This window comes from Mesoplodon mirus, assembly GCF_964341445.2.
Source record: "Mesoplodon mirus genome assembly, chromosome: 12".
In the NCBI taxonomy this organism is placed as follows: domain Eukaryota; kingdom Metazoa; phylum Chordata; class Mammalia; order Artiodactyla; family Ziphiidae; genus Mesoplodon; species Mesoplodon mirus.
The window spans coordinates 67,068,900-67,083,472 of NC_138988.1; the positions used below are offsets into that span (position 1 = coordinate 67,068,900).

Sequence of the window (14,573 nt, forward strand, 5' to 3'; positions counted from 1 at the left end):
ATGACCTTCCCCACAACCTGGCCGGCCTCTGAGGCCACGGCCCACCCCAGCCTGGCTGAGCAGTTACCCCAACCGGTGGAGAGACGATGCCCCGGTCAGCTCAGGGTAATGGCACGCGGCTACACAGGTGAGCCCTGGAAATCCAGGCCAACATGGGAGATCCGGTCACCTGCTCACCAGGGCAACATGGACAGCTTCACTCGGCACCACCTGCAGCCTGAGGGACAGGTGGGGTTGCAAGTACGCGTGCGCACACACCAGGGCAGCATAGATGCTCACAAATCCACACTTATGTACCCATGCAACTCTGCATTCACACACACACACCTGAACTCACAGCCGCACACTCCTACCTGACTCAGATACACCTGGGCTCTCACACACACACACCCCTTCATGTACCTGGGTACACACGTGTGCGCACACACAGATGCACTCAACACACCTGCACACATACTTGAACACACACATACACCTGTGCACACACACACCTACAAACATCTGCACATACACTGCTGAGCACGCACACTTAATCTGCACTCCCAAATACACCCTAGCAGCCATGAATCGTCAGTGCACACCTGTCCATCCCCACTCAATCTGCACACACACACACACACACACACTGCCCATCCACTGCTCAATGTGCACAAAAAGGCACACACACATTCTGTACACACACACTTCTGTACCCATAACACAACTCCCCATAGTAGCCCCACTCCACTCCATCTACACACACACACACACACACACACACAAGCACTCAGGACCCGGCAGTCATTGGGGCTGTTTGTAGCTCAGACATGACACAGCACAGATAGAGCCCCAGGGTTGCCTGAGCCTCTAAGAAGCCTGGTGGTCTGAACTGCAGGGACTTCAGAGCTCCCCTCCCCACCCTTGCCTCATTCAGAAGCCCAGAGAAGGAGGGGGCGTATCCCATGTTGACGCCATCAGGGGCAGAGCTGGGTCTCAGGACCATACGCTGGTGCGGGCCAGCCTGCTTTGCGACCCTGGGCAGGTCCCTCGCCCTCTCTGGGCCTCAGAGGAGATCATCTCAGAGGCTCCTTTTCATAATCTGTATTGAGAGGAGCCTCCTAAAAAGGGAGAAATCAGAGGCAGGTGGGGTGACCTGGAGAGATGGGGGGAGGGTGCCGAGAGGGGGGCTGGGCCCCAGTGCCTGGAGGTGGGAGGGTCTGGTACCAGGATGACAGGGACCGCACTGGGAGCAGCGTGCTGGTAGGCACCCAGGGGAAGTTATGGGAAGGCAGAGCAAGGGCCTGAACCACCATGCTGTCGGCCACCTGGCTGTGTATGTTTACACCCTGAGGAGGCGAGGGAAGGGGCCTCCTGGGATTGTTGAGGGTAATGTCTCAAGCTGCCAGCTTCCTGGGGCGTGGGCGGCCTCCCCTGATGGCTCCATGGGCCCCCTGGGCGCTGCGGGGCGTGCAGGCGTCTGCCTGCACCTGCCCTCAGCGGGGAAGGCCTCTCGCTGGCCTGCTGGGGGTGGAGACCCAGCCCACCGTGCGAGCTGTTCCTCAGTGGCAGTGGCTTTGGCTCAAGTTTCAGGGTGGCCTGGAGCCAGGTCTGGTCTCAGACCTCAGGGCGCTCACCGCCAGCCTCAAGGTCTGCTTCTCAGAACCCCCAGCCTGCTGGGTCACCACTGGAAGACAGGCCACAGGCCTCTCTGCACCAGACCCAAGGGATTTGGGGTGGAGGGCGCAGCTCCTGCACTTGAGGAGCTGCTGGAGAAGGGGTGGGCACCTACCAAGGAAGGCCCAGGGGGAGTGGTGCCCCAGAGCTGCAGGGAGTGGTGTGGGCTTGGGAGGGGCTCCTGAGTTAGACAGAGTAGGTTCAAGTAGTCCAGCCATGCCTCCTACTGGCTGTGTGACCTTACACAAGTCACTTCACCTCTCTGTGCCTCCACGTCCTCATCTGTAAACAGGGATGGTGAATCTACCCTAGCCCACTGTTGGAGTGTCTGCTGACCAGCGGGTGAAGTGCCTAACACAAGACAAGCAGCCATCCGTGGTTGCTTTGACCGCCGCCTCACTGAGGCCAAGCATCCCTAGGAGCTCACACCCAGGCTCACTCTTTAAATGCTGTCCACAGGATGGCGACTCCCCCAGGTACAGATCTAACCCAGCCCTCGTCCCTGAACCCCAGACTCACATAGTCAACCGCTGACTCAACAGCTGCACTTGGACCTCTCATGGGCATCCCAAACCCAGCACCTCCAGAGGACTTCCAGATCTCCGCCCCCATAGGCTCCACTGCCATCTCTACCCCGCCCACACCCCCCACACCCCAGTGCAGACACTCCTTCCTTCCCATCGCTCACACCAACGACTGTGGAGTCATCCTGACTCCCCTCTGAGCCTCTCATCCCACATGCACTCCATTGGAAACCCAGCCAGCCCCCCACCCCGACACAGCAGGAATCCCCCGCACCTCACCACTCCTGCTGCCAGCAGCTCCTGTCGGGATCATTACAGCCACCTCCAGCAGGGCTCCACCCAGCAGCCAGAGGGATCCTTTTAAACCTATGTCCCAACGCATCCCTCCCTGCTCAGAACCCCACAGTGGCTCCCTTCTCACTCCCGGTAAAAGCCAACATCCTTCCCACAGCCTCTGGGTGTCCTACATCATCTGCTCTGTCTGCCCCTTGACCTCGTCCCCTTCACCCTCCTTCCCAGCCCCAGCCTCCTTATGGTGGGTAAACGGCTTTTACACTCCTCATGTTGTGTGATTGTTACAACACCTGTAAGGACTGCAGAGGAAGGGTCATGGCCCCAATCTATTGATGAAGAAACTGAAGCAGAGAGGCCAGCTGGCTTGCCCAGGATACCACAGTTAGACACAGAGCTGGGGTCCTCGGTCCCTCTGATTCTCCCTATCTCTGGCCTCTGACTTCAGGGACTCCCAATCCTTCAAGATAAAACCCCCCAGCACCCAGGCAGCACTGGGGCAGTGATGTGGGCAGAGTCCATGGGGCCCTTGGGGTGTATCTAGACCCTCAGGCCAGGCTGGCAGGATGGCCTGACAAAGCCAGCAAGAGGCAGCTCATCGGCAGCTCCAGCCAGTGGAGGGTGGACCCTCAGCTGACGCTGCCAGGTATCCCCACCTGGCCTTCGGGGTGGCTTGGGGCCAGGGAGAGAGGGAGCGAGTGCCCAATACATCACCCACCTCGGTGACCCATGGGGATCCTGCAAGGGCAGAGAAGAGGGTGGAGAGAGGAGGAAGAAAAGAGGAGTGGACAGAAAGGAAGATGGGCTGAGTAGGGAGAGAGGTAAGGGAGAGTATAGAAAAGAATGGGGAATTCCCTGGCGGTCCAGTGGTTAGGACTCCACGCTCTCACTGCCGAGGGCCCAGGGTTTGATCCCTGGTCAGGGAACTAAGATCCCACAAGCCACGTGGCACAGCCAAAAAAAAGAACGAAAGCAGGGGCAGCATCCCAGGCTGGCAGAGAGGAGAGAGGAAGGTGGGAAGGAGATGGGGAGGGGAAAAAGGTGGGGCGGGAGAGGCAGGGATGGAGAGATAGGGAAAGAGAGAGGAGAGGCGGAGGGTAGAGAGAGGGTGGGAAGCAGCAGGAAGGAGAGAGATGAGGCAGCGGAAGGTGGTGGGGGACGGAGAGAAACGGGAGAGGAGGCAGGAAAAGAGAAAGGGAGAGAGAAAGGAGAGAAACCCAGAACCTGGAGAGAAAACTGAGACAGAAGACAGAATGAGGCAGGAATGAAGGCGCTTCCAGAGCAAGGTGAGAGGCCAACCAGCCCCAGGAGGCTGCCCCCTGCTTACCGCCCTCACCCACCCCCAGCCCCTTCCACTCACCTTGTCAGCCGACTGCGAGGTACCAAAGAAGATGGGGATAAAGGCGAGCCAGACGATGCAGGTGGTGTACATGGTGAAGCCGATGGGCTTGGCCTCATTGAAGGTCTCAGGCACTCCGCGCGTCTTGATGGCGTACACGGTGCACGTGACCATGAGCAGCATGCTGTAGCCCAGCAGGCAGATGAGCGACAGGTCCGAGATGTCACACTTGAGCACGCCCCTGGCGAAGCGGGGGTCGAGCGTCCGCTGGTCCTGGAAGTCCACCACCGAATGGGAGGGGTCCACTACAAACCACACACAGATGCCCAGCAGCTGCAGGGAGATGAGGCTGAAGGTTATGGCCAGCTGCGAGGCAGGGCTGATGAAGCGCGGGGCGCTGACCGACCGCTTGCCCTGCTCGAAGATGCGATAGATGCGGTTGGTCTTGGTGAGGAGGGCCGCATAGCTGATGCTCATGCCGAGCCCCAGGAAGATCCGGCGTAGAGAGCAGGTACCCAGGTCGGGCTCGGCGATCATGAGGAAGGTGGTGGCATAGCACAGGAAGATGCCCGCCAGCAGCACGTAACTCAGCTCGCGGCCCGAGGCCTTGACGATGGGCGTGTCATTGTAGCGCACGAAGGTGACCACCACGAAGAGCGTGGCAGCGATGCCCACCACAGCCAGGAAGAGGGGCAGCACGGCCCAGGGTGAGTCCCACTCAAGCTTGATGATGGGGATGGGCTGGCAGCCCGTGCGGTTCTCTGTGGGTCGCATGTCGTAGGGACATGTCTTGCAGGTGTAGCGGTCCACCTGGTACTGGTACCCCGTGCAGGGCTCACAGTGCCAGCAGCAGGGCATGCCCTTCACCGACTTCTTCCGCTCACCTGGCTGACAGGGCAGGCTGCAGATGGAGCGGGGCAGCTGCTGCCCGCTCCCTGGCCAGTGCATCCGCTCTATCTGGCAACAACAGCGCAGAGGAGAAGGCCTCAGGACATGCCGCCAAGTGCCCTGGACCGCCCCACTAGTGGCACCAATTTGAATCACTTAGTTAGTGAGTTTAGTTAGATGGCTAAAATCCAGCTGCCCGGGCCCTGCCAGGATCAGCTGAATCCAACAGCTGCATTTAAATAAGCTCCCCGGGGCAGGATCCAGACCCAGCTGACCATGGGGGATCCTGCTCGAAAACAAAACTCCCAAGGGTCGTATGGAGAAACGCCCAGAGACCGGCAGTGACAACCTAGGGTCACATGGCAGAGTGGAGAGAACCCAGCAGTCCGACTCCCAGCCCCATGAGGCCTTGCTATTCAAAGTGGTCCCCAGACCGGCCACATCAGCATCACCCAGGAGCTTGTTGGAAATGGAAAATTTTGGTCCACCCCAGACCCACTGACACAGAATCTGAGTTTTAACAAGACCCCGCAGGTGACTCCTGTGCACCCTCAAGAAGAAATGTGCTATGGCTCAGCCCACTGGGCCTCCTCCAGGCGGCACAGGGACTTGGGTTCAGAAGAGAACAACGAATAAAGATTCAATCAAAGGACCACTAATGTGTGCCCACAGGTTAGCGTTTCTTTGCATCTTGCTCTAAATGAGTGCTAGTCACTGTTACATGTCTCTGAAGACACAACTGCTGCAAGCTAAGAGGCGATAGAAGCTGGCACACCCTACTGAATGTGTCACAAAGTTCTGGAAAGTAAGCCAGAGCCCCATAGAGCTCCAGGCACTGGGCAAAGGGAGCCTGACTACACTTGGGAGCCGTATTCAAAGCATCAGCTCTAAACAAGTGGCTCTTAGGAGAGTTCATGCTTAGAGAACAGCAGCCTGTGCTCTTTGCCTTAAGACGTCATCCTCCTCTGTCCAGATGCAGCCCTCCCCTTCCTCACCTCTCTCCCCACCGAACCCCCCCAAAACTTTGAGCCCCTGAACTCCAGCGTGACTTCATCTATCCAGAGTTCTTGCCCTGCGAAGGGGCAGCAGGCAAGAAGACCCCAGGCCAAGGGAAAGGGCAGGGGCAGGAAGAGCAGCAGAAGCCCAGCCACCCTGTTCTTCTGCTTCAGGGTTGGGGGGCTCAGGGCCCTCTGAGGTCTAGGGTGGGCATGGAAGGAAGCCCCAACTTGGCAGCAGCAAACTCGGGGGGGCAGGGCTAGTCGGCGGCTGCCTCCCCCTTGGCCTCCCCTCCCGGGGTTGGGGTGGCCTCTCTCCGCCGCCTAGCCCCCCGGGACCCCTCCCTGCCCTCCCGCCAGGTGCTTACTCTGAGGTGCAAGTGGTCAGTCCAGGAGCCAATGACCTTGTACTCGGCAGAGCCGTTGTGCAGCTGGTACTGGTAGATGTCATAGCGCCCAGGTGCGTCTCCATTCTCATTGAAGGTCACAGGGTTCCCCGCGATGCCTGCGGGGGCCCGTGGGGGGTCACACACTCAGCTTCTTTGCTGAGCCTTCACCCAGAGTCAGGAAGGATCGTGAGCCCAGGGCAGAGACACCTCTGTATGGAACCCCTTGGAAGCATCTGAAGAGACCCCCGTGCACTCCCACCCCATGGAGCCCCAGGACCCCCTCCCCAGGGTTGGGTGGTGCCCCCACCTGAGAAATTGACGCTGCGGATGTACTTGAGCAGCTGGGTGCCGTCCACAGGGTCCATGCGTGGGCAGAGCCCCACGCGGCCCGGACACAGGTCACGGTGCATGGCGTGCAGCGCGTGGCCCATGGCGTACACGGCGTCAATCACAAACTGCACCTTCCCCTCCTGCTCGTACGCCGAGTCCTGCCCAATGCGCTCGCGGCCTGCAACGACATATTCAGAGTGGGGGCGCCCATGAGGCCCACCATCCTCACAGGTGTATGGTGGGAACCACAGCAGCCCCCTGGGGCCCCGAGAGCCCACCTGGGCACACCTAGGTCTCCGGGCCCCTGGCCCAGTGCTCGTTCCATCACCCCAGGAGATGGTCTTGTGGAGGGCCCGGGGGATGGTCCTGAAGGTCTGCTGCTCTCACTACTGTACCGCTGGACCCTGTGCCCCGAGGCCCCAGAACAGCCAGGGCAGGCTCCCTTGTCCCCATCACCCTTGGAGGGCAGTGAGCCTGCGGGTCTCCCTGTGGCCGTGGTGCTTGCCTGCCCTCCCCCAGCCTGGCTTGGACCAAACACGGGAGCAGCTGGCCCTCACACAGGCAGGAGCTGTGACTGTCGATGAGGGCAGTGGTGCCCTACAGCAGCTCTCCCATGGGTAGCCCCAGCACAGGGTACGGGTGGGGAAACTGAGGCCCAGAGAGGGGGAGAGACGTGCCACAGGTCCCTCAAGATTCAGGACACCAGATGCCCTCAATGACTTCCAGGTGCCCCAGACACCAGAAGGCACCATCACCCCCATCCACTCCTCCCCCATGCCAGTGACACCCCGCCATTAGCCACGGTGAGTGAGCTTTGCAAAATGGGGAACCCACCTCACTCACCCACTTCTCACTGCAAACAGCAGTGGCTCCCCAGGGCACTGTGACCTCCCATCCTCACCCCCTGGGCTCTGGGCACACCCAACCCCTCTGCTCTGGGCCCTGTGCAAACTCTTTGGCTGCCTGAGGTCTCGATGTCCTTTTGGTAAAAAGATCATCATCCTGCCTCACAGAAGTGCTGTGAGGCTTAAATGAGATGAGATAACAGAAAACACGTGGCACAGAGTAGCTGACTAAGCCACATTGTTATTATATTTAAGTGGTCAGAATAGAGGGTTTCTAAGGTGGGCTACAGAGGTCCCGGGGCCAGAGCAGGCCAGGAGGGCTTTCTGGAGGAGAAGGAGCTCCTGGCCTGGGCCCTGGGTAATAATGATGATGAAGAATAAGGACTGCTAACTTCTTTTTTTTTTTTAACTTGCTCCTGTTTATTTTTTTTTATTATTTTTAATTTATTTTTGGCTGCACTGGGTCTTCGTGGCTACACATGGGCTTTCTCTAGTTGTGGCGAGCAGGGGCTACTCTTCCTGGCGGTGCACAGGCTTCTCACTGTGGTGGCTTCTCTTGCTGCAGAGCACGGGCTCTACGCACGTGGGCTTTGGTAGTTGCAGCATGTGGGCTCAGTAGTTGCAGCAGGCGGGCCCTAGAGCGCGCGGGCTTCAATAGTTGTGGTGTGTGGGCTCAGCAGTTGTGGCACGTGGGCTCTAGGGCACATGGGCTTCAGTAGTTGTGGCACGCAGTCTCAGTAGTTGTGGCTCACAGGCTTAGTAGTTGTGGCACACGGGCTTAGTTGCTCCACAGCATGTGGGATCTTCCCAGACCAGGGATCGAACACACGTCCCCTGCATTGGATTCTTTTTTTTTGCGGTACGCGGGCCTCTCACTCTTGTGGCCTCTCCCGTTGCAGAGCACAGGCTCCGGACGCGCAGGCTCAGCGGCCATGGCTCACGGGCCTAGCCGCTCTGTGGCATGTGGGATCTTCCCAGACCGGGGCACAAACCCGTGTCTCCTGCATCGGCAGGCAGACTCTCAACCACTGCGCCACCAGGGAAGCCCCAAGGCAGGTGGATTCTTAACCACTGCACCACCAGGGAAGTCCCAAGGACTGCTAACTTTTATGGAGCATCCACTCTGTGTCGGGCACTCTTCTAAGCTCTTTATGTATATTAAGTCATTGAATACTCAGAACAGTGCTATGAGGTGAGTAACTATCCCCATTATAGAGATGGAAAAACTGAGGCACAGAAAAGCTCAATGGCATTCCAGGACCACAAAGAGCTGGATTTGCCAGGTGCTCCAGTTCCAGCCTGTGCACCACACTACACCTGAGAGATTGTAAGAGCCTGACTGCAGGGGGAGGGCAGGAAAGGGTGGGGGGATGGGGCAGGGGCTCTGAGGTGAGGACACAGGGGCCGGAGGATGGGAAGGGAGAGCGCTAGGGAACCCCAGCTTCCCCTCCCACAGCCCCTGCATACAGCATGGCCTGCAGCCTCCTCCCTCAAGGCCAGGACAATGAAATTTATACACACACACACACACACACATACACACACACATACACACACACACACACCCATGCCTCCCTGCTAGAGGGCCAGTGCTGCACCTTACAGAAGTAATTCCCCAGCGGCCAGCAGGGTGAGTGGCTTCACCTGTGTCCCACCCTATGGGCCACAGGCCTGGGTCTCCCATGTCTGTCATGTGGGGGGTCAGGTTGAGGCCCCAGGGACCCACAGATCACCCCCTAGATTCCTCTATTTTTATTTATTTATTTATTTATTTATTTTTGCGGTACACGGGCCTCTCACTGTTGTGGCCTCTCCCGTTGCGGAGCACAGGCTCCGGACACTCAGGCTCAGCGGCCACGGCTCACGGGCCCAGCAGCTCCGCGGCACGTGGGATCTTCCCGGACCAGGGCACGAACCCATGTCCCCTGCATTGGCAGGTGGGCTCTCAACCACTGCACCACCAGGGAAGCCCGATTCCTCTATTTTTAGCCAATGCATGGTCACTGTGCCCTGCTGCCCCGGGCTCCCACGGAGCTGATGGCACATCTCATATACCTGTCTTGGCCACCAAGACTCTGTGACCAAGGTCAGAAACTGACTCCAGTACCCCAACCTCAGGGTCAGAGATCAGAGGTCCCCAGTACACAGACTGGACAGTTTAGGGGCAGATGCCCAGTTGGCTCTGGGGGCACTGCTGGGTCCAGAGAGAGCCCACAGCTTTTACGGCGTGGCCTTGGGGCTGGAGACAGGGTAGTCTTCAAGGGAGCTCACCTGGCTCTCCCAGGGCTCAGCTAAGCCCCTGGCTACCCACTACACTTCACTCACTCAAGACTGTCTGGGCTGAAACCCCAGCTCTACCATGTACTCTAGCTGTGACCTTGGACCTGCCACCTCATCTATCGGGCTTCAGTTTCCTCATCTGCAAAATGAGGATAATGATGGTACTTACCTCGTAGGTCGGGATAGGGTCCCTATGAGGATAAATCGGTTTATATTCACAACGGGTCATAAAGAGGGGCCTGATGCTTGCCAGGTGCTGCAGAAGTTTGTTAAACACAAGGGTACAAAGAGTTCTAAGCCCTGCCTGCCTCGGAGCTCCTGGGACAGCAGAGCTTTGCTAACAGGCAAAGCTTTCTCTAGGCCACGGCACAAACAGAAATGGATGGACAGGAGAGGCAAGTTCTCCAGCCTCAGCAGCCTGCCCTCTTTTTTTTTTTTTTTTTTTTTTGCGGTACGCGGGCCTCTCACCGCCGTGGCCTCTCCCGTTGCAGAGCACAGGCTCCGGACGTGCAGGCTCAGTGGCCATGGCTCACGGCCCCAGCCACTCCGCGGCATGTGGGATCTTCCCGGACCGGGGCATGAACCCGTGTCCCCTACATCAGCAGGCAGACTCTCAACCACTGCGCCACCAGGGAAGCCCTAGCCTGCCCTCTTGTTCAGGGCTTCTGATCACAGCTTCTGAGAGCCAGGAGAGAAGCGCAAGGGACAATCCTGTCCCCAAAGGGTGACAGAGGGGCCTGGGGCAGGGTTGCATGGAAGGCCTCAGACCCAGACCCCACCATCACCCCCAGCCCCCAGGTCTTGCCCTCTGTATCCCACTGCTCCATGCTCCCAAAGTTCCCATCATGCCCTCATTTCATATGGATGAGAGACTGAATTATTAACCAGGACGGAGGGGGAGGCTGCAGCCACTGCAGAGAAGCAGCAGCTCTATCCCAAGGCCAAGGACACACCAGGCCAAGGGACCCTGGCTGAGACGCCCTCAGCCCCCTCCTCTCCCTATCTTCCCAGGGGTCCCTCCTCAGTGGTCCAGCTGAAGCATCCATCCCTGGACCACTCAGGTCCAGGACCACGTGCTCTCACTGGGGTCACGAAGCCACCTGCACCGGCACTGGAATAGAGATGACCCCACAGGAGGTCCTCACCAGGGGAGCCCACCTCTGCCTGGGGAGGCTCCCGTGGGAAGGGCTTTGAGGTCCTGTGGGCTGTCAGTGGCCCTTGAGCACTGACCCTTTGGGATCTCCACCCCAGAGTTGTCATGGTGCCAGCCATGGACTTCTAGAGATTTCCCGACACACTTTCACGTCCTTGACTTTCGTCTCAAGTCTGCCCCCAATTACAAATGAGATAACAGGGCAGTGAGGTGCCCTGCAAAGGGCCTTAATTTGAAAGGAAGCGGCGGGCCTTGAGTGTGACCCCCTACACACACACACACACACACCCCTCACACTCCAAGGGCACTTCCCCTGAGCCCCACAGGAAGCAACAATGACAGAGCCTAAGTGTGCTCCCTTTGGGGGAGGGGGAAGGGATCACAAACACAAGTCAAACAAGGTCAAGACATGCTGTCCTGAACGTTGGAAGCTGTGCCCATAACCAGTGCAGCTCTCTGCACACCTTCGACTCTTCAGCAAATAACTCTGCAGCATGGCTGGTGCTTCCTCTTCCCCGAGCCTCTGGGACGTAGGCCAGACTGGCCCCGGTCACAGAGGAGGTAACTGAGATTTGCAGGTGGTCGAGTATGGTACCCAGAGTCTTGAGGGAATCCTGGCCCCCAGCAGGTGTTCCTACCCACCTGGGGATTGGCCTGGCTGGTGAGTGGCTGGGATTTGAACCTGGATCTCTCTGGCTCCCAAAGAATTTCCACCACCCTGAACTGTCTGCCTCCTTCTTCTCCCTCCATCCAGCCCCGACCTGCCTTCCCCCTTCTCTGGGGCTCAGGCCTTGCCCCAGTTGTCTGGCCAGGCCTAACCAGGAGCTAAGGATCCCTGTCTCCAGGGCTGGAGGAGGCAGATGGCCATGGAGGGAAGCGGGGGGTCAGAGAATCCCCTTTCATGGGTGGTTGGGACCCCCAGGCCCAGACAGGGGAACCACAGTTCTGGCAGGAAACAAGACACACATTTCCAAGAGCTCCTAGGGGAGATAAGTTCCAGACACATGGCAACAATGACAACAGCAACAGTTTGAAGATGTCCTAATTGTGTCCTGAGGCACAGTGAGCCAGAGAAGTGTTTGGCTCGGCCACAGATGACAGCCAGCCCCGGACATCCGGGAGAGGATCTTCTCCTCAAAACCCCCCCTGCAGCTGTGGTTACTACGGCGACTGCAGCCTTTGTCTGCAGGTTGTAAATTGTAATTGAAATGAGTTTTCAAGGTTGAAATAATCAGAGCTCCTCCCTGTCTCCCTGCTCACCTCTCCACAACTACTCACCCCACCCAGCAGCAATCCTCCTGAGTTCTAGGCTCATGTGTACACACACACACACTCCCTCACATAAAGGTATACAAAATCAGCCACATATACCCTCCCATATTTTCACATCTACACATATAAAGTAGCAACACACAAACCTGCATGCATTTATATACATCCCTATACACACATCTATGTTCAAACATGTAGAAACATAAGTGTCCATATAGACACGTACTCTATATATTGGGTTGACCAAAAGTTCGTTTGGGCTTTTTTTAAGATTTTTTTTTTTGATGTGGACCATTTTTAAAGTCTTTATTGAATTTGTTACAACATTGCTTCTGTTTTTATGTTTTGGTTTTTTGGCGCGAGGCAGGTGGGATCTTAGCTCCCCGACCAGGGATCGAACCTACACTCCCTGCACTGGAAGGCGAAGTCTTAACCACTGGCCCATCAGGGAAGTCCCTCGTTTGGGTTTTTGTAACATCTTACGAAAACCCAAACAAACTTTTTGGCCAACCCAATACACAGCTACACAATTAGCATGACGCTCCTACAAGCATGTGGTCATTCAGATTCACCGTCAGCTGAGAAGCCCCACAAGCAGGTGCTGACAAGGATGTGAGTGCAAGCGTTTCATCTGGGAGGTGATGGCTGGAAGCACAAATTGGGGCTGAGGAAGTGAGGCGGAGATGGGAAGGGATGGGAAGACACTAACGCCCGGTGTGAGGCTCAACCCTGTGGGGGGCTCTAGAAAACTGTGTAGCCTATGCCTCAGGGCTGTCCCATCTGAGGGGATAAATAGCCCCGCTCCCACCAGTCTCAGGCTGCAGACTGCTCCCGGGGGCATTAACTCCATTGGCAAAGCAGGGCTGGGGAGTGCCGAGGGGACCTGGGGCACCACACCCACAGGTTCAAGTCCACACGTGTAATCGGCGTAGGTGTGTGGACATACCACACACATCTACACACATATAAACTTGCACCTACATACAAATGCGCAAACATACACACCGGTTTTCATCCCTTGTGCAAACTTCCAGGGAGCAGGATAAGAGGGTCCTAAGATGCCCCCCCAAGGGAGAGCTGTCTAGTGTGTGGTTCTGCCCTGGACCAGCCATATGACCCTGGTGAAGTAAAATTTACATCCCCCAGATGTAAATCCAGGGTAATAATACTTACCTTGAGGGGCCACTGAGAGGATTCAAGGAGGCGCAGCCGTAAAACACACAGCATCATGCCTTACACATAGTGCTCTCTAAGCCTCCGTTTTCCTCTCCTCCCTAACACTTCCCGGCGGATAACTCCCCACCCCCGGAGGCCTCCACCCCAGCCCTGGGCTGCACCCCCATCCTGTCTGCAGCCCGGCACGTGCTGGGTCTTCCCAGACCCCCAAAAGATGAACGTGGGGTGCCCACCTCATGGGCAGGGGCCCAGGTCAGCTCACCCACTGACACTCAGATGGGGGAGGAAGCTGCCACCTGTGCTTCCTAGCCAGTCCCCCTCTTTCCTGACTCTGCCTGTGGTTGAGCCATTCTCCTCATCACCTCCCTGGAACACACAGGTCTTTCTGAGGGTCCCTGAGTCCTGCTCCGGAGGCCAGGCTCCAACACCCCAGCATCCCCAGAAGTCACAGAGCAGGTTCCCCATCCTTGTCTGGAGTCGCACCCTTGTTCTTCAGCCCCATTCACACCACGGTGTCTGCCAGCCCCTCCCCTTGAACTTTCAACCTCCATCAAGCCACCTGCTTTCCGGGTAGGGCACCTCTAAACAACTCAGCCAGGTCCCCCAACCCCTAAATCTGTTCCGCCAACTCCCGTCCTGGGGAACCCTGAGCCAGCCCCAGTGTCTTGGGGGGTTAGGGGTGGGGGCCCGTAATGGTCACCCCCTCAGGGGCGGGGAGGTGAAGGGTCTTGCCCAGCAGCGGGGGCAGGGGGGGTGGCTCCTGACTCTTCCAGGTGCTCTCTTTCTGGCTCTCAGTGGGGGTACAGCCCAGGGCTCCCCAAACTTGAGCCAGCCTCAGGCCCCTTTTGAAGGAAAACAATTCTGTCCCAGGATGATCCTAGGATGAATATGGCCCCAGGATGAGAATACTGACATCAGAGGCTGAAGCCCTGGCAGTGACAGCTACTTCCAACTGCAAATGATCACAGGAGCAGAGAAGTTGTCTTTGCAATCTGTAAAGACCGCTTTCGGAAGGCCGTCGAATGAAAATGCCAAGTTCAAGAATCGTCATGGAACTCCTAGGTCCCTGAGAGTCTGACCTCAAGAACGTATCCCCAGATGTCTACAGACCCTAATTCAAGAAACAGGACGTGGACGTCCGGCCAGATGGGAGCAGCTTGACACGCCACCCTCCCCCCCATTCAGCCTCTCACTGGCCTGCCAAGTTGCTTAGCATCTCTTAACCTCGATCCCCTTGTCTGTAATGAGGTCGGCTCCCGGGACCATTAGAGAAGAGTGATACCTGCAGCAGAAGCCACACTCGGCACCTGCACAGGCCAGCTCCCAGGGAAGGCCGTTCTCTACCCCTCACTGGTTCTGCCCAGCCCAGGGGCCTGGGCTTAGCTCTCCCAGACTGGGTCAGACTGGGGCCAGGGGTGAAGGGGAGGCAGCTCGCGGG

The 14,573-nt window shown here is 57.6% G+C and overlaps 1 protein-coding gene across 4 annotated transcripts in view; it reads right to left on the reverse strand.

The window, feature by feature from the left end:
• Window positions 1–14,573, reverse strand: part of GRM4 (glutamate metabotropic receptor 4) — a gene marked incomplete at both ends in the record, with an annotated part of 106,509 nt that overhangs the window by 14,241 nt on the left and 77,695 nt on the right. For 3 of the 4 annotated variants that reach the window (XM_082638743.1, XM_082638740.1, XM_082638742.1), the window contains 3 exons: window positions 3,829–4,764; window positions 6,059–6,195; window positions 6,387–6,587. In XM_082638743.1, the coding sequence (XP_082494869.1) occupies window positions 3,829–4,764; window positions 6,059–6,195; window positions 6,387–6,587 (1,274 nt within the window). Of the gene's footprint in view, window positions 1–3,828; window positions 4,765–6,058; window positions 6,196–6,338; window positions 6,588–14,573 lie in introns of all 4 variants that reach the window. The other variant, XM_082638741.1, reaches the window with a different exon arrangement.